Source organism: Ammospiza caudacuta, chromosome 11, assembly GCF_027887145.1.
Source record: "Ammospiza caudacuta isolate bAmmCau1 chromosome 11, bAmmCau1.pri, whole genome shotgun sequence".
NCBI classification, from domain to species: domain Eukaryota; kingdom Metazoa; phylum Chordata; class Aves; order Passeriformes; family Passerellidae; genus Ammospiza; species Ammospiza caudacuta.
This window is the reverse complement of record NC_080603.1, coordinates 12,939,363-12,965,137: the sequence shown is the minus strand read 5'-3', so window position 1 is coordinate 12,965,137 and position 25,775 is coordinate 12,939,363. Positions and strand designations below refer to the sequence as shown.

Sequence of the window (25,775 nt, the reverse complement as noted above, 5' to 3'; positions counted from 1 at the left end):
CCAGAAGAAAAAAAGGACTATAGGAGTAAGGACTTTTACTGTCTTAATGTTAGGTAGCCCTCTCAACCACCTTGCAAGAGTTCAGTTAAGATTTAGACCCATATGTAATTTCTCAGTGCACAAATATAGTGATTTTTTTTCTTCACTAATGAAATGAAGCTCGGGATTCCTGTATATATACCATGAGCTGGGAACACCAGTTGTTCAACCATACCGGATATACCTGAGCTTGCACTTGTATCCTGTACAAGCTTTAGGTTTTTTGTTCCTTTAAGCTATTCAGATGTGTGGGAAGGTTCTGCTGTCTAACTTCTGCAGGTGCTTACAAGTTTTTTTAGGCAACTTGTGGCCCTCTCCTCCATCCATAGGTTTCTCTTGGTTCTTCAGCTGACAAGCTAGCTGTATTGTTGGCTGCCAGTGGTACCTGTACTTCTCAGTAATTTTGAATAGCGCCCCATTTGCTAATTCACTTTGACTTTTCCACAGCCCAGGAGGACTTAGTGATGTTTAGGCTGTGGCATAAAGGCCAATCCATTGTTTTGGTGGTTGTCAGTTCTCTGTAATCTTAATGGAACAAGTTTTTACATTTCTTACAGGTCCCTGAAGTCTTTAGTTTTCTTTTCCCATATCAGGTTCAATGAAAGGTCTCTGCACTCTCAGACTTCAAATTCAATCGATCTGCTTGAAGCAGGGGAGACTATTCAGCTTCTGCAACTTAGTCACTGTCACAGAACTGTTCTTACCAACACTGAAATATGTGATACTTGTCTTTAGATCTTTTCTTAATCAAAACTTCTCATATCTTCCAGTCCTTGCAGAAGGACAGTAGCCAGAAGTCAGTAGGTAAATGTGCTGCTTTGCTTGATTGGGGTCACAGCATGGATGTCCTTTTGGATCACATAATCCTGACAGCCTGGACATTCCTCTAGCAAGTAGTGCTGTGCATCTTTTCAAAAGTGTTTTCAGTGTCCTTACCACCTGTGAGGACTTGTAAATCCTCTGGTTGCAGATAATGAGTATTTGAACTGCCAGTTCAAATACTGCCAGTAAGAGATTACAAATGTTGACTTTTTTGCTTTTCTTCCTTCCTCTTTCATAGAGACTATGTCATTACACATGTGTGCATAAATGCAGTCTGGAAACCTGAGTAGTGGTTACATCCTTTCAGGCTCTGTTTTCACAGCTCTTAGCCACTCCTTTTGCTGTTCTGTCGAGGTGGCCTTCAGCACTGCCACTCTCTTGGCTGGAAGGGTAGGCAAGGGCTGATCTCTTGAAAGCCTGGGAAAGGGAAAGCTGACTTCCTAATGTAGCAAGGCCTGAAGTTTGCCTTAATTTTCTGATGGCTGTTGGTTGTAAAGTCAGTGGAACAGGGAATAACTTCTGTTCCTTGAGTGATTTATTTTACTTTTTTTCTTTATATTGAAATCACTCCAGTGATTCCAGAGAAACTGAAGTAAAAAGAACTCTTCCACTGTAAATGAATGTAGGAAGAATGTTTTACTGAAGCTTTTATATTTTTTTTTTTTGGAACTTGGAAAATGAGTGGATAACTCTTGAATTTGGAAAGTATAGGAAGGGAGAATATTGTGTCGAAACCAGCTGCAGAAGACTGAGTTTAAAGCAACTCCTTGGACTAAAAAGTCATCTTAATTTAAGTCAGCTATTGAAGTAGAAGTAGTAATTGAGCACTTGCAAGTGCTTGCTTGTAAGGCAAATAAAGAGGTGTGTATGTCTGCAGGTAAATGAGGAGAGCCTTGTGAACAGTGAGCAAAAATGAGGTGCAGCTGAGATCAGTTGAAAATGATGTAAATCTGTAACAATTCAGCAGTTACTAAACCGTAGGCAGTAATTTCTTCAGTTTAGTCACAATTGAAGTCTGAGCTCTTAAATGTGTTGTATGCTTATATATTTATAGAGTGTTGTTTCTATCTTAAGTGACAAGATTTATCACAGAAACAGCTGATCATGCAAATTAATGTTGTCTACATTGAAGTAAAGGAATATAAATCTGAAGTCTCAGGCTTAATATTTTCTGATATGTACAGTGAACTCTGGGTTCTGGTGGGCAAGATGTGCAACATGCTGGAAGAAAATGTTCTGATCTTGCAAGGTATATAAACATCCTCCTGTCTCTTTCTTCTTCCCCTCCTCCTTTTGGCTAATACTGACTTCAGGGAAGTAAGTCTGTACAATTTTGAGGAGCTAGATTGCTGCAGCAACATTAAATAAGGGACCAGGTTTCTTGGACTAAACTGTGAGAGAGGAAGGATGCTGACCAGTGCACTTAGCTCAACTCCAAGCAGGTAACAAGTATTATAATGGAGGATTATAGGCAGCGGTGCTAGACATATCCTGAAATATTCAGGAGAGTGCTAGAGTCTGAAAAAACTCTTGCACTACCAAGATTTTTGCAAGGAACTTCAAACCCAAGAACAAAACAAAACTACCACCTAAAACAACAGAACAAATCCAAACCGAACAAACACCCTAAACAAGTTATAGAGTTGATGCAAGTAGATTGAGAAGGCCCTTGTGGAAGAGTTCAGTTCATTTTTACAGGTATTGTAACTGATTTGCCATGTTACCCTGTAATGGCCCTAGAGAATGTTGGAGTTCTTCAGTTTAGTCATTGTCTTTTTCTCTCAGTAGCCTATGTCAGGGTAGCTACATTAGCTCCTTGTATCCTGCAGGGAGTGATTTGGATGCTAAGCAAAGGCTTGATGTGTAGTTCTGTTTTCCCAGTTTGCTTCAAAAACATGGAAGCATATTAGTTGTTTCCTGTTGGCCTTTCCACAAGAAGAAAGGTAAAGGCTGCACTGCAAGGTAACAGGTGGTTTTTGTCTTGTGTTCCTGTACAACTTCTCTGAGCCATATGTTGGCCATAGATTAGCTCTAGTGTTTGCAATGGGTATGTAAGGTCTACAGAAATTAATTCTAGTTGCTTTCCTGTGCAATAACAAAGATGACTTTAAATAGTAATCAAATTGTGTTTGATGAAACTCAAAAATGCTGTGCTGCATAATAAAAATAAGCACTAGATAGCATAGCTTCAAAAGTTATGTTGTGGGTTTATATGAAATGCTGGCCTTTGGAATTCATCCTCATTCTAAAGAGTCTGCTGCTGATGAGAACCTCTGCAGGCCCATGCTTTGGCATCATCATAACTAGGAATATGGAGTTATGAAACATTAATTAAAAAGGCTTGTGTGCAGATAACTTTATGCTAGAAGGGGACCTGAGCTTAAAAATTCCAAAATAGTATTGTCTGTTGTGGAAGCATGAAGGTCTGATGGAGGGTTGTAGCTTTTTGTTATTGTGGGTGTGAGGAAGAATCGGTGTAGTTGAGGAAATTGTCTTAAAATCTGGCAGGACTGCACTGGTGCATTTGGCTGGGCTCTGCTGAGCTGCACATTTTCTTTGAATGTTGCCTGACAATGGGAAAAAAGCCAAGTGCTTGGAGTGAGCTCTGAGATAGAGAGACAAGTCTGAATGAGAACAGCTGAGATTTAGGGAGCTCTGGGCTCTGCTCTTGTTGTTTTAGGATGTGGAAGGCACAGTTGTGAAAATGTCTCTTCATTGCTGGACTAACTGGGCACATGGTTGTGTGGCTTGTGGTGAGACTTAAGTTAGCATTTTGATGTTAAATGTCACAGCTGAGTCAGGAAGCTGCATTGTATTTAAAAGCAAACTGGGAGTCATGTGGTAATAACTGCCCAATAAGAAATGCAGTTAAGTTGAGAGGTATCAATATAGAAGATAACTCTGGACATCATCTTGACTTGACAGATGCCTTATAGGATAAAACAGTTGTCATTTCATTCTTCTATACAGCTGAAAATACTGTGTGTATGACAGCACATTGTGCTGCATAACTTCTAAGCACAGACTACTTAAACTGTCTGGCTAAACCCTGTGTCATGGTTTAATCCCTGCCAGCAAGCAAGCACCAGGCAGCTGCTTGCTCACTCCTCTGCCAGTGGGATGGGAAAGGGAATTGGAAGGGTAAAAATGGTAAAACTTGTGGGTTGAGGTAAAGAGTCTAATGGGAAAAGCAAAACCCATGCATACAAGGAATTGACTGTTTCCCATGGCTAGGCAGGTGTTCAGCTTTCTCTAGGAGAAACAAACACCATCACTTTAAATGTCCTCCCCTTCCTCCTCCTTCCCAATTGATACACTGAGCATGGAGTCATGTGTTCTGTAATATCTCTTTGGTCAGTTTGGGTCACCTCTCCTCACTGGGTCTCATCCCAACCTGCATGCACCCAAGCACCTCAAGCCTCCTAACCAGCATGACTAACGGTACAAAAAGCAGAAAAGGCCTGTCTAAAGGTTCTAAGCACTTTTCACCAGTAATTAAAACATCTGTATTATCAACACTGTTGATATTACGTCTGTATTATCAGCACTGCTTTATTATCAGGGCTGTGTTCAACAGAAATCCAAAACACAGCCCTGCACCAGCCACTTTAGCATAAATTCAGGTTGATCAGAGACAAAACCAGCACAGCCAGGCAGATCAGTGTTAAAGTTTTGCTAGGGAGGGCTAGGATTGCCTGTGCAATGTTTTCTTCAGCTGGCTCTTGTGGTGGTGTGTGGAGAAGCCCATGTTCTGGCCCTAGGTGGGAAAGTGCATGGCTAACCTAGCAGAGGTCTAGGTGAGCACTACTTCTTGTGGAGTGGAACCTGCTGGAATGCACATTTCAATCCCTATAAGGTGAGGCAGTAGTTCTGTGGCAACCATTTTGTGGTATGACTGAAAGTTTGACATGACTACAGTTTCAGTGCCATCTGACCTTCGTGCAGAAGGGGACACTACTCCCTCCTTTTAGAAAATGCACAAAATGTGCCTCATTTCTGATAGTAGAGAGGTGGGGTTTTTTGTTTTGGTGTTTGAATACAAGGAAATAAAAAGAGAGTGCACAGAAACATTTGACAGTGCCTGTGACTGACTCCAGCTGGACCCCCTAGGTGCTGAGCCCTTGCTCAGCTTTCAGCCTGATTAATGCTAGGCTTTGTTTCTTGCACTGCTGTTCTGAAGGGAATGCTGCAATTTAGGAACTTGACTGGTCTGGCTGCACCAGCAAGCTGGAATGATTTCGAGCAGTTGCAAGCTTTTTCTGTTTTGTTGTAAATCTTTTTGTGCTCTAAAGTATATGAAGTTTTAGATTGATGGTGTTACATGTTACTGAAAAGCTTTAAAACTTTCTCTTAGTGGGAATATTGCCTTTGATTAAGGAGTTTGCATTAGAGGAAACAGTTGTGAAGAGGGAAAGGTCACCTTTTGAGTAGTAGTGTTTATAGCTTTCTCAACTTAGTCATCAGGACTTCTATCTAAGAGGTTCATCAAACAACTATTTTGTGGGGTTGTGTATTTTGTGCTTTACTTATATTCTTTCAAATTCCTAAGCACAAGGTAAAAATAAACCCCAGCCAAAACAAATGAAGGCAAAAGTGGTTAGTTAATTAATTCTTTCTGTGTTTGCTTTTTTGCTGCTATTTTGGATTTCTTAGTAGAAAGAACATGAAAAACTTTCAAAAGATGCTTTTGGCTCCTGTGATATGGGGATTAGGATGGGGAGAAATTCTTCTGCCTAATTTGTATCCTTATTCAATTCCTGGAAATATTTAAAGTATTTCTGGCATGCTGACTGTGACCTTTCAATATTAGGTTGTATTATTACAGTGTAACAAGACTTGAATCTGAGCTAGCAGAATCCTGATCAATAATTTCCTGTGCTGCACAGGTATATGGATGATATATGTGTTCCTTGTAGCATCATATGTGAGGTAATGGTTTGGATAATGTGTTTATATGCCTGGTTTCTTATGGCCTACAGTAAAACTGAATCATTTAGGATTGTTTCTTTGTCCGTCCCTTCCCCTCCTGTCACCTTTGTTCACTTCTATGAGCCCTTTTCAGAAGAATAGACAATTATGTTCAGCTATTCGCTGTTTTTACTGACAATGCCAGATCTTGAAAATTATTTCATTGGAGACATTTGAATTTGAATCTGAGGCCTGCAGTGTTTTAAACTTTTTCATGACAGACTCCATGCCTACTGTGCTCTGGATACCAAATCAGTATATAAACTGAGTTACTTGGGTTACTTTCTTTCTTACAGCTTCTTTTTTTCACCTGTGAATACCTTTTTTTACCAGATTCCACAAAATTAGAAACAGTAAAACTGGATTTGCTGGTTGTGGTCCTGTTGCTATGCTCTACATGGAAATACCAATTTAGCACAGGATACAAAAGTCACCTCTCTTCACTGAGGAATTAACTAAGGCTTGTTCTTGAAATATGTCTGTTTCAGAGGATGGTGGCTGGGGGTTATGGTAGTCTTTAATAAATAACTACCAAAATAATATCTGTAGATCTCTAACAGTCACAAAGCAATACCAGCAGTAGTAATACAAAACCATCACAGATAATTTTTTAAAAATAATTGTTTGCACTCATTAATCCTTCTGTCTCAAATATTTTTCCCTTTAATTTAGCTCTCATGAGCAGAACTTCCTGATTATATCTAGATCTTTTTTCCTGAATGACTATGTATCTTGCTTTATGCAAATGAAAGTTGCATAAATCGCACTAGAGAAAGAAGCTGTTTGGAAAGCACTGTAGTTATTGTGAATACTGCTTCTTATTCCTGAAATGGGCTTTGTAGTCTCCTACAGTGAGAGTTAAAATACTTGAATACTGTTGCTCTCTATCAAGCACTGAGTTTTTCCTTAATGTTGATGAACAGAGATTCTCCTAAATTGCGTTTGTCCTGTCTCCTTATAATTGGAGAAGCCTGCTAGAAAGGAAGCGTGTCATCACAAAATCATAGATGAGTTTGTAGTTTGAGTTGGAAGGGAGCTTTAAAGGCCATTTAGTTCAGTACGCTATATATACCAAAACCTGGTTGCTCTGTATTAAGGTTCTAAATGTCTTGACAAGAACCTTGTCCATGTGTCTTCTAACTAAAAATTGTTTGAAAGTTTTTGCTTAAACAATACCATTGTACGTTTGTCTCTGGAGGTGTGGCAGTGAATCTTCATGCCATGTGTCTTATGGCTCTTCTCTCTTGTCTTTCAGTGAATGATAGTGTCTAGAAAGGGTATGTCCCTTCAGGAGAGAGGTGCCAATGTCCAACCGGCCTAGTAACAATCCAGGGGGGTCACTGCGACGTTCACAGAGGAACACTGCCGGGGCCCAGCCACAAGACGACGCAGTAGGAGGAAGGTATGGCTGCTGTCTGAGTGTTCAAATGTCTAACAGTGACATGCATGTGATTTACAGAATGTTTTCCACCCTGCAGTCCAAGCACTGAAACTTCCATAAACTCTTTTTGCCCCTGAAATGCTGTCTGTACTGTTACTGTGTGGGATAAGCCCATGGATGAACTCACTACCATACATGTTCAGCTACAACAGCAGTAGTAGAGCTAGCTATAGGGGGGAAAAAGCTTTTTTCATAAATCACATGTAGTAAGAAATTCTTTCCATGTCTTTCTTGCTGATAATAAAAGTATAGGAGGGGGATGATAGGGAGAGTCCATTACTGGGAATCTGGGAAAATGTTCCTCTTCGGCAAGACTGAATAACTGGTACTGAATACCTTTGCACTGCATCTAAATCCTGTGCAGATGTTGAATAATTAAAGAAAAAAAGGTTTGGCATAATTTAATATGCCTGATACAATGAGCAAGTGGACCAGATTGTATTTGGTCTGTTAGTGGTTGGTTCTGCAGTGCAGAACAAAGAAGATCCTTAAAACTGTTCCACGGATGACTGTACTGTTACTGCTGTGAGTGAATCCTGTATGGATATAAGTGTGTCATTAATTTTGTTAAAAGATCAGTCTAATGAAGAAAGATTTGCCTACCATCACTCTATAACCTATCTATTCTACTCCTTCAGATACATTACTGGTGCAGTTGTTGAATATGTGTAGTTTGGACTTGAATTTTTTTTGGGATGAGTATTAAAATATTAAAGATCAGTGGCACAAAAGCTTTTTACTATGAAGGAACTAGGCTATAAAGTTTAATGAAGGTTAGGTAAATTTTCTTACTAGTATCAAGTCTAACTGAGAACAAGTTGAACAACTGTTGAATGGGTGAAGAAGGCCAACCTTTAAGGACCTTTGGGGAGAATTGAATCTGAAGAATGCAGCTTCACTTTCTCTAAACTAGTTTACTGTACAAGTAGAATAACGGATGATAAACACAAGGCTTCTCCCCTCAAATAATGTGGCATAAGGAAGGGGAAGTTCCTGCCTTATGTAGCTGATTATTTTGTAAGATAGAATTGGTTTTGGAGAATAGGTTTTTTAACAGAGGCATAGTGAGCCCTTTGTTCCCTTCTGCCCATTTTGTGTTGTCTCTGCATCTCAGTGGATGTTTAAATTAGGTATTGCCCTACCAGCTCTTTCCTTTTACATGGAACTTCACCTGGAGTGAATGAAGCTCTCGCTAGAATAAAGGATTGGAGGCAAGTTATTTGGAGATGAGGTGGGGGATTCTTCTTCAGATATCTACTGGTAGTTCAGTTTTTACAGTAGAATACCAGGGAGGAGCTCCACAGTGAGTGAGTCAGAAAAACGGAAGCATTTTAAGGGTAGCACTGTTTTCTTTTAAGGAAGTCACTCATCCGTTGTTTTGGTGCATTGTGATCTGTTATGCTGTCATACATTGATTGAAGATTGACTTGTCTGAAATGACTGGACCTCTTCCACCCCTCACTGGATCTGTGCCAGACTTCCATGAACAAGAGTGTATTGCACTTTTAAAGTGTGTTAGACCTTTATCAGAATGAGCTCCTTGCTGAAGTAAGCAGGATGGAAGAAGCTTACAGTCCTCTTAGAATCTGGGTCTCTTTAGAACAGGACCTCCCCTGCCTTTGCATTTCTGAGCAAACATTTTGAGCTGGCAAAGCCTATAAAAAGGCCTGGTTAAAGCATGCTGATTAATATAAAATTTAAAATGAATGCCTTCTTTTGCTGTTACCAGCATCTCCTTTTGAATAAGGTGCTGGGCAGAAATGGCTCTTGTCCAAGGACCGATGTAAATAGATCTCTCAGGTCCTTACCAAATTTGTGGATGACTTTGACAGAGGCAGGCTCTCAGGTAACAGTTTTTAGTTGATGCCTGTCTTTGAACACAAACCTCACAGAACTCACCCTTCCATGTATGTAGCATGCAGTGGTATAGTATGTTTCAGTTCTGCTGCTGAGCAGTATGCAGGAAGATTTAGAGTTCACAGCTTGATGTGTCTTGTTATGCCTCGCTGTACTCTAGTGATAAACACTGCTTTCGCTGCTGTATTAAAAAACCCAACAAAACCCCAAACACAGTGAAAAACCCCCATTTTTTCTTACATTATGGAGTTCTTTGGGAAACCTGAGACAATTTATTTGCAGACTTTCTTGCATTTGTCATCAGTAAAATGAAACTTTTCAGTTTGAGTTGTAAAATCACTTAAATAGAATAAAGAAACTGTGGAAAGACTAGTTACTAGTTTCAGTAATAGGCTCACATTGAGCAAATAACTCAACTTGGGATGTATCTATGTTAGTATTTCAGTTGGATCTGGGGATGTTCTTTTGAAGCCAAGCAGTCATCCTCACCTGCTGTGTTTTGGCTAATGTGGAATGGTCTTGGAGCACTTGAACAGGAATCCTTTTGGATGAAACTGAGTTGAAAGTTGTGTTCTATGAGAGTAGTTTGTGTATGCTGGTCACTTGTGGTTGTAATATGGTATGCTTTGAAGTAGAAATGATTGAAATGCAGAGATGGTGGGCACTGATCCTTAATGGCAACTGTCTTGCTTTATATATATATTTTCTTTTGTTGATCCATACCTCTGGTTGATGTTGTTATACAGACAGTGTGAGATTTTATTCAGCCACTTTATTAAATCCACATATTTCTTGCCCTCCCCTAAGAAACAGCAGGCCAATGCAGAGATTGAAGACTCCCAACTCCCCCCTTTCCCAGTAAAAAAGACGGAATTAGACAGCAGTGGGACTCTGTAGAGGATTGTTGCTTCATGCCTAAAATTAGCCACAAAGTTTGTAAGCAGACTTAAGGGCCACACATTCTGCAGTGTTGGAGGTTACTTCACTTTGGTCATAGATATGCAATCATAACCCTTCCAGCAAGGACAGGTTTCAATACTGTCTGAACTTGTGTACTTGATTGCATTTCTGCTTTGTATAAATAGCTTTCTCAGTGCTGGAAATGCAACAGCTTTTTTTTTCCAAAGCTTTTTTGTGGCTGAGGTGTGTGCATTTTCAAAATACAAATTAAGTGACGAAAGCTTGGAGAGTTTATGCAGTTTGTCACTCATAATTTCAGACTTGGGTTTGAAAGCCAATAATCCAAGGTAAGTGTGTGGTATGGCCAGATGGCCTTGTAATAGCATTAGCATTGCCTTTATCTCTTTTATGCTCTGGCGGGAGTGAATGCAAGATATTTTAGTTGATAAAGGTGTTAAAAAAGAGAGAGTCAGAAGAATGGTAGTGCTGCCAAGCTGAAGTGCTAATGTATGTCTTTCTATAATCTTTGACACGTCTACAGCTTAAAGGTCTTTTGTTAAAACTCTGCCAATCTAACCTGCTTAGCTGCTACTGTTCACTTGTATGAAGGCCTTCCAAACTTCTCTCCTGCCTCTTTTAAAAGCAGAATCTCCCTCCTGTTACATTGAGTATTGACAGACTGGTTTAACCTGGAAGTAACAATGCAAACCCATTTTCCTCTAGACTGGGCTTGTTTGATGTCCCCATAACGTCAGTACCTGAGTCACCATGAGCAGGGGACGCCTGTAATGGTTTTCTGCTGGAGTTTTACCAGCAATTCATACTCAGTATAGTAACTTGATAGGAGCTTTTAGAGTTTGATTTTGAGGTGCATTGTTTAAAGGTACAAGCAATGATACTTGGCTCAAGGAAGTGTAGAAAGACAGATGCTGTTTATTTGCAATTTGTGCTGTAACAGTGATGTGTGCTTTTCTCTAAAAGAAGACAGGAGTCTGTGTTTGAAAAGGGGTATATGGGCTGGTGGTGGTGTCATTCCCTCCCCATGTATGCATGTAAACAAATTGGCCTTAGTGAAGTTGGACTAATGTGATTCTTCACTTTCTGTTGTCAGTAGTTATGTTGCAATAACTGTGCTTTGGATGAATTTTAGCTCTTGTGGGTATTATAGTTCTCACTGGTTTTAATACCATTTTGAAAAGTATTTAGTGTTTACCTCCAAATGTAGAATTACTGCTACGATTGCACCAGTTTTGACTTCATTGATGAACTAACACGTTACTACCTTTTGGTAAACAAATCTCTATAACACATTCTACATTTGTCTAGTAACAGGTGAATTGTTTTAATTCTTTCTTTCAGCTTTCTTACAGTTTCTCACAGCCTTCCCCAGGGAAAAAGTTTGGGAAGGCCTGTCCCTGCTCTCTGTGGTCAGAGAGCTGCTGCTACAGTTTCCCTTTGCAGCAGTAACTGAAGCAGATGTGTTAATGAAGCTTTCTTTTCATAGGGATAGGAGGAGGTGGTGGAAGGTACTTATTGCATTTTCATAACTGTATATCGACATTGTTACCATGTGTGTTGAAGAATTGTGCCCTCCTGGCTTAGTTCCCAGTGATGCCATAGGATTCACTTTGAATGAGAGCAATTTGGAAGTGGTATTGTAAGGGAAACAATAAGATCTTTTCTGGACATGGAGCAGTTGATTGTTCCTTTCAGTTGTGAGCAATGTTTCACTGTATAGAGTATATGGATGTGGTCCCATGCACTAGAACCTTCTCTACCAGTGCTGCAAAAATTTTCTTTTGTTTGTGACATTAAATGACAGTGGTGGTTATCTTTTTGCATATGATTAGTCTTAAGTAATCTTTAGGAGTAGTAGTATTTAAGTAGCATATCACTTTGACATAAATAACTGCTATACTGTTATTCTATATGGAAGTAGGATACTTTATAAGTAAAGTTTAATGTTTTGGAATAAAATAAATACTTGTGTATTTGGAATTGAAGGCTAAATGATAAATGAGATCCTTGTTGGCTCTGTGTAGGACTTTGATATAAGCAGAAAGAGTGCTTTTGTCAGTTAGATTGCTTTTGTTCTAAACAGAAGATTTGGTTTTGGATCAGTCTTGGTGATGTGTTAACTGGTAAGAACTTATGTGAGACCTGTAAAAAACTAAATAGGATGTTTGAGTTGGTGGGGAAGACATTTAGAGTATTTCTGAGGAGAGAAAGTAGGTGGTTTTCCACAGCTTTTTTTCATCTGTGCTATTGCCTTTTTCTTAATCCCATTTTTGACAGAAATAAAAAACTAGGTTTTGCAGACTTTGTTTGGAAGCATTTAATAGCTCTCTTTCAGCTGCTGAGGGACATGACTTAGATTAAACACTTTGTTTATTAACTAACTTCAAAAGGTTTTTTTTTTAATATGCACAGAGTAACTCTGAGAACAGGTTCTAGTTGGTTCCTTATTATGGTTTTGCTCAGAGCTGGCATTTTCCACCATATTGTTTATGTAACACAGCAAGCTAAATGGTGGTTATCTTGTCAACTTTTGTATATTTGTGCTACTCTAAACTTGAGTGTCTGCCTGTGAACTAAAATCTGCATCAGCAGACAGCTTTGCCCAGTTGAATGAAGCCTTGGAGTTGTTTATGAAACTGTCTTTAAGTTTGAGGAGGGAAGGAAAACAAAAAACCCCTACAAAACACAGCTTGAGGGTGCTGCAGGAGCGCAGTCTTTCTGGAGGCGCCCCTGAGAGTGGAAATGGGAGAATGCAAGCTCATAAATACTTAGCCCATGATATTTTGTCAATTATGAGGAACTTAGTCTCTCAAAACACTTCTTGCTGGAATGACAGTTCTTGATGAATGGTACATTAATGGAAAAGACTGCAGAACTTGTAATTGTAAGTTACAAGTGGAAAGCCTTGGTTTATAGACCAAAATACATGTAGCTTACAACCTTAGAATCTGCCTTTCAGTTGTGCATATATCTTTTATAGCACTTGATTGCTCTGCAAGCATTGCTTATTCTGAACTTTACAGACTATTCTAACTACCTTTGTATGTGAGTTAACTTTTTTAAGGAGACCTTAACTAAGCTGTCACAACTTAAATATAAATTGGGACAATGATACTTGTTGATGTATGGTTAAAGGTTTTACCTTAATCCTGTAATCAAATTCTCAGTGTTCTTGTATAAACCTGAGAGGAGAGTTCATGTCATGTTCCTGGTGACTGACATGCTACTGCATGCACAGTTGCTGTTGTATTGTGGCCTTCTTTTTGTAATTTATGCAGGGTGAATGATTAAACTCACAGTGGGACGTGAGAGCACAGTTTAAAAAAAAAAATCTCGGTTGTGACTCCCCATTTGTGATGTAACCTTTCTGCTCAGAAGGCTGTTTGTACTGATAGCTTGATAAAGAAAGCAAAGCAAATGCTAATACTCTGCATGTGTTCATGATCCCTAGGATGTGGCTGTAGCTTAATAGTCCACACAAATTGGATGTTGGTATGAAAGTGTATATGTAAAACTTGTAAGAATCAGAAGGGTTTAAATGTGAAAGGGGAGGAGCCAGAAACAAGTGGAAACTCTTCAGTACCTGTTTTGCATCTATTGTTTTAGCAGTATTTTAGTTGAAAAGTTCTTCAGTTATTGTGTTTTGTGAATATCTAAAGCAAAGCAAAAATCTTTACAGGAAAGTAATCTTTTAAAATATACTTCATAATAAATGAACCCTGATCAGTTTAGCTTACATAAAACTTGAGATTCATGCCAAGTGCAAATTATGTAATAATGTCTGTTACTCCCATAATAAAAACATTTCATGGGGAAAATTAAATTTCATGCCTTAGTCTTTTGTTGCGAAAAGGAAAATCCAAGTACTCAAGATTAGGTGAAACATTCCCAAGTTTACCTTGATGGAGTTTGCTACTGTGACCTCAAGAGTTTTGTTTCACTTGCTTTTGATAGTAAACAATATTTCTTATAGTGTGATAAAAAAAATTAATTACTGGAGTCTGGAGAAGATGTTGTTAATTTAATCTTTCAAACTGTCACACTCTTAGATGGGGCACAGAAAATGTTGAATATGTACTGTCTATGTGCATTCATCTGAGTAACTGCCTAAATGAGAATAATTCAGAAGAAAGCAGAAGGAGGAAAGTTATCAGGAAAAACAGTCATACTGCTGAAGTTTGACTGTTTTGACTCTAAGTGAATTAGCATTTGGTTTTCATGTGGATGGTTAAACTTGATACTTTGTTTTCTACTGAGATTCAAGTTTGTGTTGAAGTCCTGAAGAGGATGGGGAAGCTTTCTAGTGGTCAGTGGTATACTTAGCTCTGCCTGTACTACCAGACTTCTGCCATTTCATTGGAAGAAATTAATTTTAAAGCTTGTGCAACTCTTGCCAGTTCCGCTTAGTCTCTTGGGCTAAACTTTTTGATGTTTGGGGTCATGGGCTGGAGCAGGACACTTAAATTGGAAGTGTACATTCTTCCCCATCCTCCATGGGTGTTTACAGAGCTCAATTCAAAAGCTGTCTAGGCCTGGGTTAATAGCATGTGACCATGTAATCAGCAGTTCTTTAACTTTGAAACTTTCCTTCTTTCAGCATTAATACTGGACTAGTTTGAGATTTTTCAGAACTTAGTGGTTCTTGGGCCTTCTTTGTAGGTAGGATATGTTCAGTAGGGTTTTCCTGGTGCCAGCTGAGTCAAAAACTACATTTTATCCATGGAAGTGCAAGTGAGATGTCTCTTGCCTTAGAAATTATTTATGCTGTCCTGTTTTAAATGCTGATGAGCATTCTCTTTTGAGTCTTGCAGATGGTAATTCTGAGTGGGTTTCAAAGTAAATGTGGAATATATAAAGATGTAACTTTAAGTCTTAAATTTTATCCATAGTGTACAGTATTAACTTTGTCCTTCAGTCGGAGCTCATACAATAAACCATTTTTTTCATGCAGCTGAAAGCTGCTTAGAACTCTTACAGCTTATCTATGTGAAACTCATTCCAGTCTCTGACATCACAAGTTTCCTGTCTCATTTGACTGCCTTCATTGGTGGTGTGCATTTCTTCATTCTTCTTACTTCAGCTGTTACCACACAGTTCTCAATTTTTTGAACTGGTAGATGCTGCAGCCAGAAAATAACTGGTATGGTTGAGCTTTCCTACCGAGTGGAACTGGCTGCATTCCCATTGTGAGCATTTGGGGGTTTTTTTGGGTTTTTTTTTTTTGGTTTTTTTTTTGTGTTTTTGGGGGGGTTTTTTTTGGGTTTTTTTTTTTTTTTTTAACTGAAGAGTAAAGATGTAAATAATCATAACTGTATAAGGACTTAATGCCTGGAATCTGGAGTTAGATGAGAATATATCTATTTTTGAGAGGAGATCTTTGACAGATGCTCTAGTCTTGTGCTTTACTCTGCTAGGTTAATCATTAAGTGAATAATTCAGTAATCTTGCACACTAAAAAGATCTGAACTTATCTGCAAAACTCAGAGCTAAGATGTTTTATTCATTTAAAATGACTAAATTGTGTGCTTTGCAAAACAGTTACACTGGTAGTGATTTGTAACTGCATCGGGTGGTTCTTTTGAAATGTTGCTTTAATATTAGGAGCTGATATGGAAAAATTGGTAGCTGTGAATTAATATGTATAAATACTACAAAAATAAACAATATTCCACCTACAGGTCTGTATCTGTATCTTGGAATCCTGATAGCTTTCTGTTTTGACTTTCTGCTGACAGGTCACAATTAGGGCAGGCAAAGCATAAGGCACATAGCCCTCCTGAGAGTAGAAAATCTATTTCAAAGACACCCAAAGTGCAGTCTAATACTACTTCTGAACAGTCCAAGGGATACTTTTCTAAAAGGTAATTGTGCTTCATATTCATATGTTAACCAGTGTTATCTGCACTTGAAAAACTTGTATAATTATTGAGTTACACAGAGTTCTAATAAAACATATGACTAATGGATATTTAACTAATCTAGGTATTGCATTCACTGGATATATTTCAGTGCTTCCAGTTCTGTTTGCTTTTTCTTTTTCTAATTCACCAACTAAGAGCATTCCATCAGTGATGGGGAGGAAACGATTTCTGCATAACTAGTCCTGGAATACTTGCAAGGTGTTTCTCCCCTTCTTGTGCTTCGTGTTGGGGAAAGATTGCCCAAGGAGTTTAGAGCAATGCCCAATATGAATTGAAATGTGCAATAATATAAAGGCCTGTAGTCCTATGTTCAGGGTAATCTTGGTATTGCTTGTCTGCTCTTCCTATGCTTCTGCTATATACACTCTACAACAGTTTTCTGTTACGTAGAAGAGAATTTTGCCAATTTTGTATGTGATTCACTACATCAATTTAAAGATTGATGAGAAACTATCCTTTAAGAGCCTTTCTTGAACTAGAATCCAGTTATGACTAGTTATGCATTACTGAACACTCCTTACTCTCTTGTGGAACTTATATTCTCAGACATTCAGTTAATAGCTTCATGGCTTGATTTGTTTTTTTTGTTTGGTTTTAATCAGTTTGACATATATGTATAAAAGTAAAATCTATTCAAGTTAAATTTACTTTTTTTTTAAAAAAAGTGGTGTATGGTGCTTTTATTTTGCAATATACTCAGGTTTTATGCTAGCAGATATGTGCAGTACGACTGTTTGCATCCAAGCATGTGGGGGTTTTTGTTTGTTTGCTTCAGTGTGAGCAGAACAGTGTTTCTTACATGCAATATCCTTTATTATTAAACAATGATGACATTTATCATGCAGAATTCTTACAAACTGTGAGGCTTCTTGAGTTCAACTCTAATGCTGTTCCTGCTTACTTCTACAGAGGCTGTAGTTCATCTGCTGTTTTAATACCACAACAAGAAGATCCAGAGAGAGTCAATACTTCAGAAAAGCAAAAAACGGGGCAAGTGCCTAAGAAAGACAATTCTCGAGGAGTTAAACGCAGTGCTAGTCCAGATTACAGGAGGACCAATTCTCCTAGCTCTGCTAAAAAACCCAAAGCACTTCAACACACTGAAACTTCCTCAGAAACTAACAAGCCACATACTAAATCTAAGAGAAGACACTCAGACCAAGAGCAGCCCAAGTCTACACAATTGCCATCAACAAGCAAGGCTCACACCAGAAAGGGTGGAGCTGCTGGTAGCTCCCGAAGTCAGAAAAGGAAAAGGACAGAGAATCTGTCTTGTATAGAAAGTGGGTCATCAGTTGAATCAACTGGCACTGAAGAAAAGTCAGCAAAAGTCTCCAAGCTGGCTTCAAAATCGGTGACCTCAGCCAAAGCTGGGTGTAGCACCATCACCGATTCTTCTTCTTCAGCTTCCACCTCCTCCTCCTCTTCTGCTGTTGCCTCTGCTTCTTCTGCTGTTCCTCAGGGTGCCAGAGTGAAACAGGGAAAGGACCAGAGTAAGGCTAGACGTTCCCGTTCTGCATCCAGCCCCAGTCCAAGAAGGAGTAGCAGGGACAAAGAACCAAGTAAAACAGGTGGCTCTTCAAAGTTTGACTGGGCTGCTCGATTTAGCCCCAAAGTCAGTCTGCCTAAAACAAAACTGTCTCTACCAGGCTCTTCCAAGTCGGAGACATCAAAACCTGGACCTTCAGGACTACAGGCTAAGCTAGCAAGTAAGTCATTCTTTTCTGGAAGAATAAACACATATGTTTTAAAATCAAGTCTTCTAAACAAATACTTCTGTTTTTTCAAGCTGCTTATGATCTTCCTAGAAATTAATTTTTAGTATGTTCTGCTGAGTTAAGTAAAGCTGTGACTGAAATTGACAGCTAAAGCAGACAATTTAAGTTCAGACAGTGTTCTGTGGATTTTAGTTGCTTCTGTGTCTAACAAATCAATTTTAAAAATACATGCAAAATAATTAGATGTTGTGATGGGGGCATATATGTTATAAAACACTCTTGATTATATTCCTTTTGTCAGAGTTTATTCCCCCTTATTTTCTTAAGTCTTCTGTTTGGAAGTGGGAATGATAAATGCTGGAAAACAGAGCCTATGAGGTATCTTCTTTGAGACTTCCCTGTTTGTTCTTTTTGTGAGGATCTGACATTTAAGAACAGTAGTCTTGTAAACCTGGTGTACATAGTGCTGGGGGTATCAGTCACTTTATTTTTTAAGTTGTTCTTACAAAGTATGGCTTCTCTCTGGTGCTGAGTTTGAATAGCAGCTACTGTTCCTAAACATGATCACTGAGAAATGCAGGCTGTTTCCAAGCAGAGCACCTGCTTGCTAGTATGCAGATATGCTTGTAACTCTGTTGTCTTGAACAATTTTTTTTTTTAAAGTGTTTTACTGTCGTTGTCTTTTGAATCATTTATTTACTGCTTGCATTCTCTAAACTTGAGGTAAGAGGTTGATTCCTAAGCTTGCTTACTGTTGTTCCTTTACTTAGGCGTGATCACAAGTAGCTTGTCTGAATGGGGACACATCCATACCTAATACTAATGCTGGAAGTAGGTGAAATAATCAAAAGCAACTGTATGTCTTTCTGTAGACATACAACATTCAACATAGGTCTGTTAAATTTACAGGTGTGTTTTGGCTAGTGTGCATGACTGGAGTATTGATTCTGGAATGACCTCACCTAACAGATGAAGAATGGCATTTGAGGAGAGAAGAGTTATTTGCTTTACAACAAAGTTTTTTTTCCCCTACCTGCTCTGTGATTCAAGGCTACCAGGTGATGAATTCCAGAATCAAAACTCTGAATTTGCACAGGGTGAAAGGAGAGGGAAGTGAGTAGAAGTCAGGGACCAATGGGAACGACCAGCAAGTTCTGAAATAAGTCAGACTACAGGCAATGAAGAAAGGCAACAAGAAGGAGAAAGAGAATTTACCTCCAGCAAGTGAACAAGAAGATGAAGTCAGAGACTAATTAATGTGATAAGTTAAAAAAATTCTGGAAGGAATGAGAAAGGGAAGGGTGGAATAGCACAATGTAAAGGATTGTGTGTGTATGTCTTGTGTACCTTGAGAGAACAGCATTTATAATTTGAGCCTAAACTGTTACTGCAAAGACTGAACTGAGAAAGATACTATGACTTAACTTTCAGGTCATAGAAGAGCTAAAGGTTTTTTGCCAGAAGGTCCTCGAATATATGTGACAAAACCAAGGTGTTGGGGACTTGGTGTGTGTGTAAAATGTCACTGCTAAGAGGCACCAAGCATGGTGAGAGATGTTTCTACATGTGATGGAGAACCAAACTATTTTCTGTAGATACCATTTCAATTTGAGGGAGGGGAGAGGTACTGACAGGTGATATTAGGAAGTCTAAAATGTCTAATGCCTCTTTACCATAGATTTCAGCAAAATATACTCCAGTAAATGTCATTGATCACCAGATATCCCTGTAAGAGCCCAACCTAGAACAGAAGTCTTAAACTATGATATTTTCAAACAGTCTCAGCCTTTCAAATAGTGCTCTCTGACAAGAGGTTGAGGTGATCTTGGAATCAATAATAACTACTGTTAGCTTAGTCTTTTTAAAAAAGAGAAAGTGTGTGTGACATACACTTTCAAACTATTTGGAAAAATTTGAAGTTTTTTAACAAAATGCACATTTTGCATAATGCTGAGAAGTGTTGTGAAAACATGAAAAAAAAAGAACCACTAGGGTAGGTTTTTGAGAAAGAATAGGTGAGTTCAAATTTGTTTTCTGTAGCAGACCAATAACCTTAGGGGATAAGGGAGCAGAAGAAAGTGATGTCTCACACAAATACTAACACTGTGGGGCTTTGTAAAGCAGGAAAGCAAAGAGTGGTGTAGATGAAATTGACGTGTACACCCTTCTACCTGGAAACAAATCCTTAGAAATCATAGTAATTCTGTGTAGAAATGTAAAGCTTAAACTTGATAGGCTTTTATAGGTGTATATGTTATGAAACATGTTTGGAGAAGTCTGAAATAGGGCTTATAGAATTAGTGGGAGATAAACAAAAAAGAAAACATAAGAGTTGCAATAACATCAGGAAAATTATATGTGGAAGTGGCTCTAGGAAAATAAGTGGGAGGAGGGGGGGAGGGGATTATTCAGGCTGATATAAAATCATAGAATGGTTTGGTTGAAAGGGATCTTAAATTCCAAAACCCCTGCCACAGGCAGGGCCACCTTCCACTACACCAGGTTCTGAAAGCCCTATCTGGTAAGTCATGTTTATATAACTGCAATGCTGTTATTTTCTGGAGATGATGCAGTTTAAGAAGGGCAGGAATCATTGTTAGGGGTTGTGGTCTTTGAATGAAAAATAACAGCAGCTGATCTGACTTACTCTGCTGAAGAGAAGAATGAGGAGAAACATGGTTGCCATCTTTGCAGAAGTTTTTCACATGCTGAAGGAGAATGAGGACAATACTCTGAGGTTTCTTGTCTATCCGTCCTGGATAGCTTAATAGGTGTTAAATCCAGCCCAGGTGACTTTCAGAGTGTTAAGCTCTACCCAGCAGTCTCCATAACAGAGCAGTGATATCACTGAATGACAACTAAAGAGTATATTGGAATAATAAAAACAGGCTACACTGAAGCTCTTCACATCTATTTGAGTAGTTGAATATTTCTTCATGGTGGAAAGGGGGAAGAGAGAAAGAAAGCAAGTTTCTCATTTTGTTCTTGTGACTTGACTATTTTCACATCCCTTTCAGGCCGTATATGTTGGAGGGGCTTTTCAAACATTGCAAATTGGGTCATGTAACTGATTATGCAACAATATAAAATCAAACTCAGTTATGTTTCCATTATTGGGGAATCTTTGCTGTCCTTTGTGTATTGTCTTGTTGCCCCTAGGTAGGAAGATGCTGGCAGCAATGGCTGGGACAGTGCTAAGAGCAGGGTAACTTGGGATAGCTGTCCCTGCCTGGGACAGCTCTTGTCTCTACCTAATACTTGGAGATTTGGGGGGTTAGGGAGGTTATTGGTGTATGTACTGAAAAACCACGTGAACATAAAGATGGAGTGTGAATGGTATGTAACTCCTTCCTTTGAGGGATTTGGCAGAGGTGAGGGAGAAAAGAGTGCTCTGAATCAGTTTATTTGGGATTGTGGGTACAGTGCTGGTTTGGGTGACAGTAGTTAGAGCCTTGGAACTGTGGATTTGGGATTGAGGCAGTAAGATGGCTAGCTTGGAGATACTTTGTTTAATTGTGATGACAGGCTGTGTGGGGCTTTAATAACAGCTGGGGATGTCTAGTTTGGTACTGAGGGAGGGTGATAGTGGAAGATTGCAAGAACAGGAGGCTGTCTTGCCTTCCCCTGCTACAGCTCTTTTTACCCTCTCTCAACTGGTGAGAAGAACAGCCTCACACAGGAGCCAATCTGAAGACTGAAATTCCAGTCCTAACAAGTAAATCACTCCTGATTGCCTTTCTGAACTGCACATGAAGGGCTTTCTGGGTTATGAACTGTGAAAGTTTGTCTTAACTTTGTTTTGACTTGAGTAATATGTTCAGACTTAATAAGTGGTTACAGTACAGCTGCATTCAGAACTTTTCTTTTGCACAACAAAATCTTCCTTAAGAAATGCTGACAAGTAAACACACTTAAATGTGAAGTTAAGATATTTCAGTTTGATTTGTTAGGCTGTGCTATTTCAGGTTTAGCCTGTTTGAATGTATTTTCCTTCTGACTCATAAACATGAGTGCTTGGCATGCAAAATAGGATGATGTCAGGGCATAAGCAATATATGTCTGCCATAAGAAAGCCTGTGCTTCTACTTTAATTATGAAGTTCACTCTCGAAGTTCTTGCAGGTGCTTAAACATGATTTTCTTTGAAGGGTTTGGATTAGAGATCCTTTAGGTAAACTTGGCACCCACAAATCTATGGGCCCTGATGGGATGCACCTACAAGTGTTGAAGGAGCTGGCTGATGTTACTGCTAAGCCATTGTCCATCATCTTTGAAAGGTTATGGGGAACAGCAGGGATGCCTGAGGAAAGCCATTGTCACTTCAGAAAGCGCAAGGGAAAGGATGTTGGGAACTATGGTCAGCCTCACCTCCATGCCTGGAAACATGATGGAAGAGCTCATCCTGCATTGTCATCTCTAAGCATGTGAAGTAAAAGAAGGTTGTCAGTAGTAGTCAACATGGATTCACTGAGGGGAAGTAATGCTTAACTAGTCTGATAGTCTGCTGTGATGGAATGGCTGGCTAAGTAGGTAGATGAAGGGAGAGCTGTGGATGTTGTCTGTCTTGACTTCAGCAAGGCTTTTAACTCTGTCTCCTGTAGCATCCTTGTAGCTCAGGAAGTGTGGGTGAGATGTGTGACAATGGACTGGGTTAAAAACTGACTGGATGGCGGAGTTCAGAGGTTGTGATCAGCACGCAGTGTCCACTTGGAGGCTTGTAGCTGGCAGGGCGTCAGTATTGGGTTCAGTCCTGTTCTGCTGGTTCATCAATGACCTGGATAAGGGGACAGAGTGCACCCTCAGCAAGCCTGATGATACAGAAGTCAGAGGTGTGGCTGATACACCAGAGGCTGTGCTGCCATTCAGCTAAACCTGGAGAAGCTGCAGAGGTGGGTGGAGAGGAACCTGGTGAAGTTCAAAGGCAAGTGCAGGGTCACACATCAGGGCAGGTTAGGAGCTGACCTGCTGAAAAGCAGCTCTGGGGAGAAGGACCTGAGGGCCCTGGTGGAGAACAGGTGGTGCATGAGCCAGCAGTGAGCTCTTGTGGCTGAGAAGGCAAATAAAATTCTGGGATGCATTAGGAAGAGCACTTCTAACAGATCAATGAAGTTGATCCTGCACCTCTACTCTGCCTTGGTGAGGCCTCAGCTGGAGTGCTGTGTCCAGTTCTGGTCTCCCCAGATCAAGGAAGACAAAGAACTACTGAAAAGGTCCTCTGGAGGGCAATGAAGGTCATGAGGGGACTGGAGCATCTCTGGTAAGGAAAGGCTGTGATATCTGTGCCTGTTTAGCCTGGAGAGAAGATGACTTACCAATGCATACAAACACTTTGGGGGTGGTTGTCAAGAGATTAGGCCAGACTCTTTTTTCAGTGATGCCCAGCCCCAGGACAAGCAGCAGAGGACACAAACTGAATACAGGAAGTTCCACTGACTAAGAGGAAAAACCTCCTGGCGGGTGGCAGAGCAGTAGAGCCAGCTGCCCAGAGAGACAATGGAGTCTGCTTTTCTGGAGATACTCAAAATGTGCCTGGATGTGACTGATTAACCTGTTGTAGCAGTGGTGTTGGATGGTCTCTGAAGGTTGCTTCCTGTGGGTCTGTGACAATTGCTGTATGTATTACAGAAATGGTGCTAAGTAAGCAACTTCTGGAGATGAACATCAAACCAATTCCTCTGGGAACCCTTGCTGACTGTCTGACAGTGTGGCCAGTGCTTTCCTCCATCAGGCATACACAGGGCATCCTTAATCTCATTTTCCTGAACACTGGTGAATACTTGCCACTTTCAGCCTCCTGCAGCTCCTAAAGACACAGGACTAACCTTCAGTTTGGAGGCTGTGCTGGCTATCCCAAATTTTAATGACTATGTGAGTGAGGGGAGGAAGAATCAGTCTGGAGATTAGCAGTCCTGAAGTTATGGTATTGGGAAGACTCAAAGGATTTGCAGAAGATGCAGGTGGTAAGAGTATGATTGACTTAAAGTTGATTAAGAAGGCTTCTTAAGGGCAGAGTGGCACTGAACAGCAGCAAAGGAACATGCTGTGAGAGGACTTTCTTTGCTTTCTCTTTTAGCCTTTAAAATAAATAGGGGGAGGTAGAAGCTCAGTTGTATCCTGGTAGATGCTCGGAGACAGAAAAGTAAAGACTGGGGAAAAGAAAGATCTGCCAAGTAGAACATTCTTGAACAGCGGGGAAAAATGTGCTCAGTGTTTCTGGATGCTCAAGGTGTGATGTATTCTGCAGCTCAGCCACCAAGCAGTAAGTGGGTAGCTGTACATTCTCTACAACCCTCTGAAGTAGTTCACTTTAAAAAAATGGCTCAGCTAATTTTTTTAATGCCACTTATGGAAAAGGACAACCTATTTTATTACATCTTTGTCCTACTGCTTGATGGTGTATGTACTCATCTGACCCTTAAGCAAGCTCAGCTCACCAAACTGGCAGAATACTAAAACAAGAAAGTGTGTTAGATGTGTACTTTATGCATCTTGGGATTGATTTGGGAAAAATAAGAGATGGATGGGCCATACTTTTAAACAACAGTGAGCTGTTGAGCTGGCTCTGCTGCTTTGTGAAACTCTTGCCCTTAGCAGAAATCCTGTTTTGATATAAGCTAAGTCAGCCTTCACTTACAGTGGATGTGTGGTGTCTCATCAACAGCCTGTCCCTGTCCTAAGCTAATATGAAGTTACCTAACTTAAGTTTGATTACTTGAAAATGACTACCCACAAATTTGAAGTAGTAAATGGTGTGCTGACATAAAGGATGAAAATGTGCTTTTTTTTTCCTCTAGTGAAGTCTACTGTATCAAGGTGATTATTTTATTCTAATGTAAAGCAAAAGTGCATTTCACTTAGAATTTCACTGTAGTGTTACAGGTACTGAGTAACCTAATTTTCCATGTGTGTTATATATGAGAAAGTGTATGTCTGAACTCAGTGGGGCCAACACATTTTACCTGTGGAGTAGTACAGTGCTATACCTAGTGCCAGTTGAAGAATGCATTTTCTAGTGTAAAATACAACCAACTCTGAGGGAAATGTTGATGTATCATTGTACTTCTGAGTACTTGTGAAGCGTAGCTATAGCATGGGATCCTGCTGCAACCATTTCAAATGAGTTTTGTCTTGTATCTCTACGTTATGACGTGTTTCTTCCTGTCACATATGTCCTGTTCTCACCCCCACTGTTACATATACTATATGTAAGTAAGGTTTGAGTCTGTGAGGTGGTAACTTCAACTTACAGTTTTGGTTTCAAAGCACACGTAGTAAATATGCCGCTACTTTTTAAATATTCAAAAAAGTTGCATTTGCACTATATGTACAGACCATGTGGAAATTCAAGCAACTGCCTGCTTCAGTTCAGTGCTTGGTGGCTTTTAATTACAGAACATTGTTTTTTTCTTAAGGTTGCCAAATTTCTTGAGTTGCTAAGCCAAGTGTGTGGTAAATACATGAATATCAGGTTAACCTTCATCTACATAGACCTTAACTGCACACAGCATTGTGTTTCTGGGTCACATATGCTGTGGTGTTTGAAAGGACACATTATTGGCCAGATCAGTTATAGTTTTATAGATCACTTTTCCTTTTCTGTTAAATGTCCAGTCGGAAGCTGCATAGTTATAATTTCATCCCTCAGTACCACAACTCTGCATTCCTGGAATGTTTTAGGATTAAGGAAATAGGAGCTAGTTTGTTAACTTCTGAACTCAAATGCATTGCATGTTTAAGTGTGTTTTATTTCTGCTTTGTTGCCAGAAGAGGGAGCAGTGATCTTACTTACTTTTCAAAATTGTTTACATCTGTTCTGGTAATAAGATGTCTGAATTCAATGTTACGATGTTCTGTTCTATTATGTTTATTTATTGTGGAGGTGTGTGGATGGGGTCACTGCGATGTCAGACTGGACCTGATAAAAATTTTTGATTTTTACCCTAAATTATCAGTTTTGTGCTTTGGAAGCTGCCACTGGATATTTCAACCTGATACTAAGCTTGCTGAGAATCATCTGAGAATGTTATATTGCATGGGGTTTTTCTGTGTTTAACCTGGTTCTGTGGTGGGATGTTACCAGAACAATGGCTTT

The 25,775-nt window shown here is 39.5% G+C and overlaps 1 protein-coding gene across 10 annotated transcripts in view; it reads left to right on the top strand.

The window, feature by feature from the left end:
• TRIP12 (thyroid hormone receptor interactor 12) overlaps window positions 1–25,775 on the top strand; it is a 77,037-nt gene that overhangs the window by 17,932 nt on the left and 33,330 nt on the right. For 5 of the 10 annotated variants that reach the window (XM_058812251.1, XM_058812246.1, XM_058812250.1 and 2 more), the window contains exons 2-3: window positions 7,085–7,231; window positions 16,876–17,675. In XM_058812251.1, the coding sequence (XP_058668234.1) occupies window positions 7,134–7,231; window positions 16,876–17,675 (898 nt within the window). In that variant the 5' untranslated portion in view covers window positions 7,085–7,133. Of the gene's footprint in view, window positions 1–7,084; window positions 7,232–15,780; window positions 15,907–16,875; window positions 17,676–25,775 lie in introns of all 10 variants that reach the window. The other 5 variants (XM_058812243.1, XM_058812241.1, XM_058812245.1 and 2 more) reach the window with 2 other exon arrangements.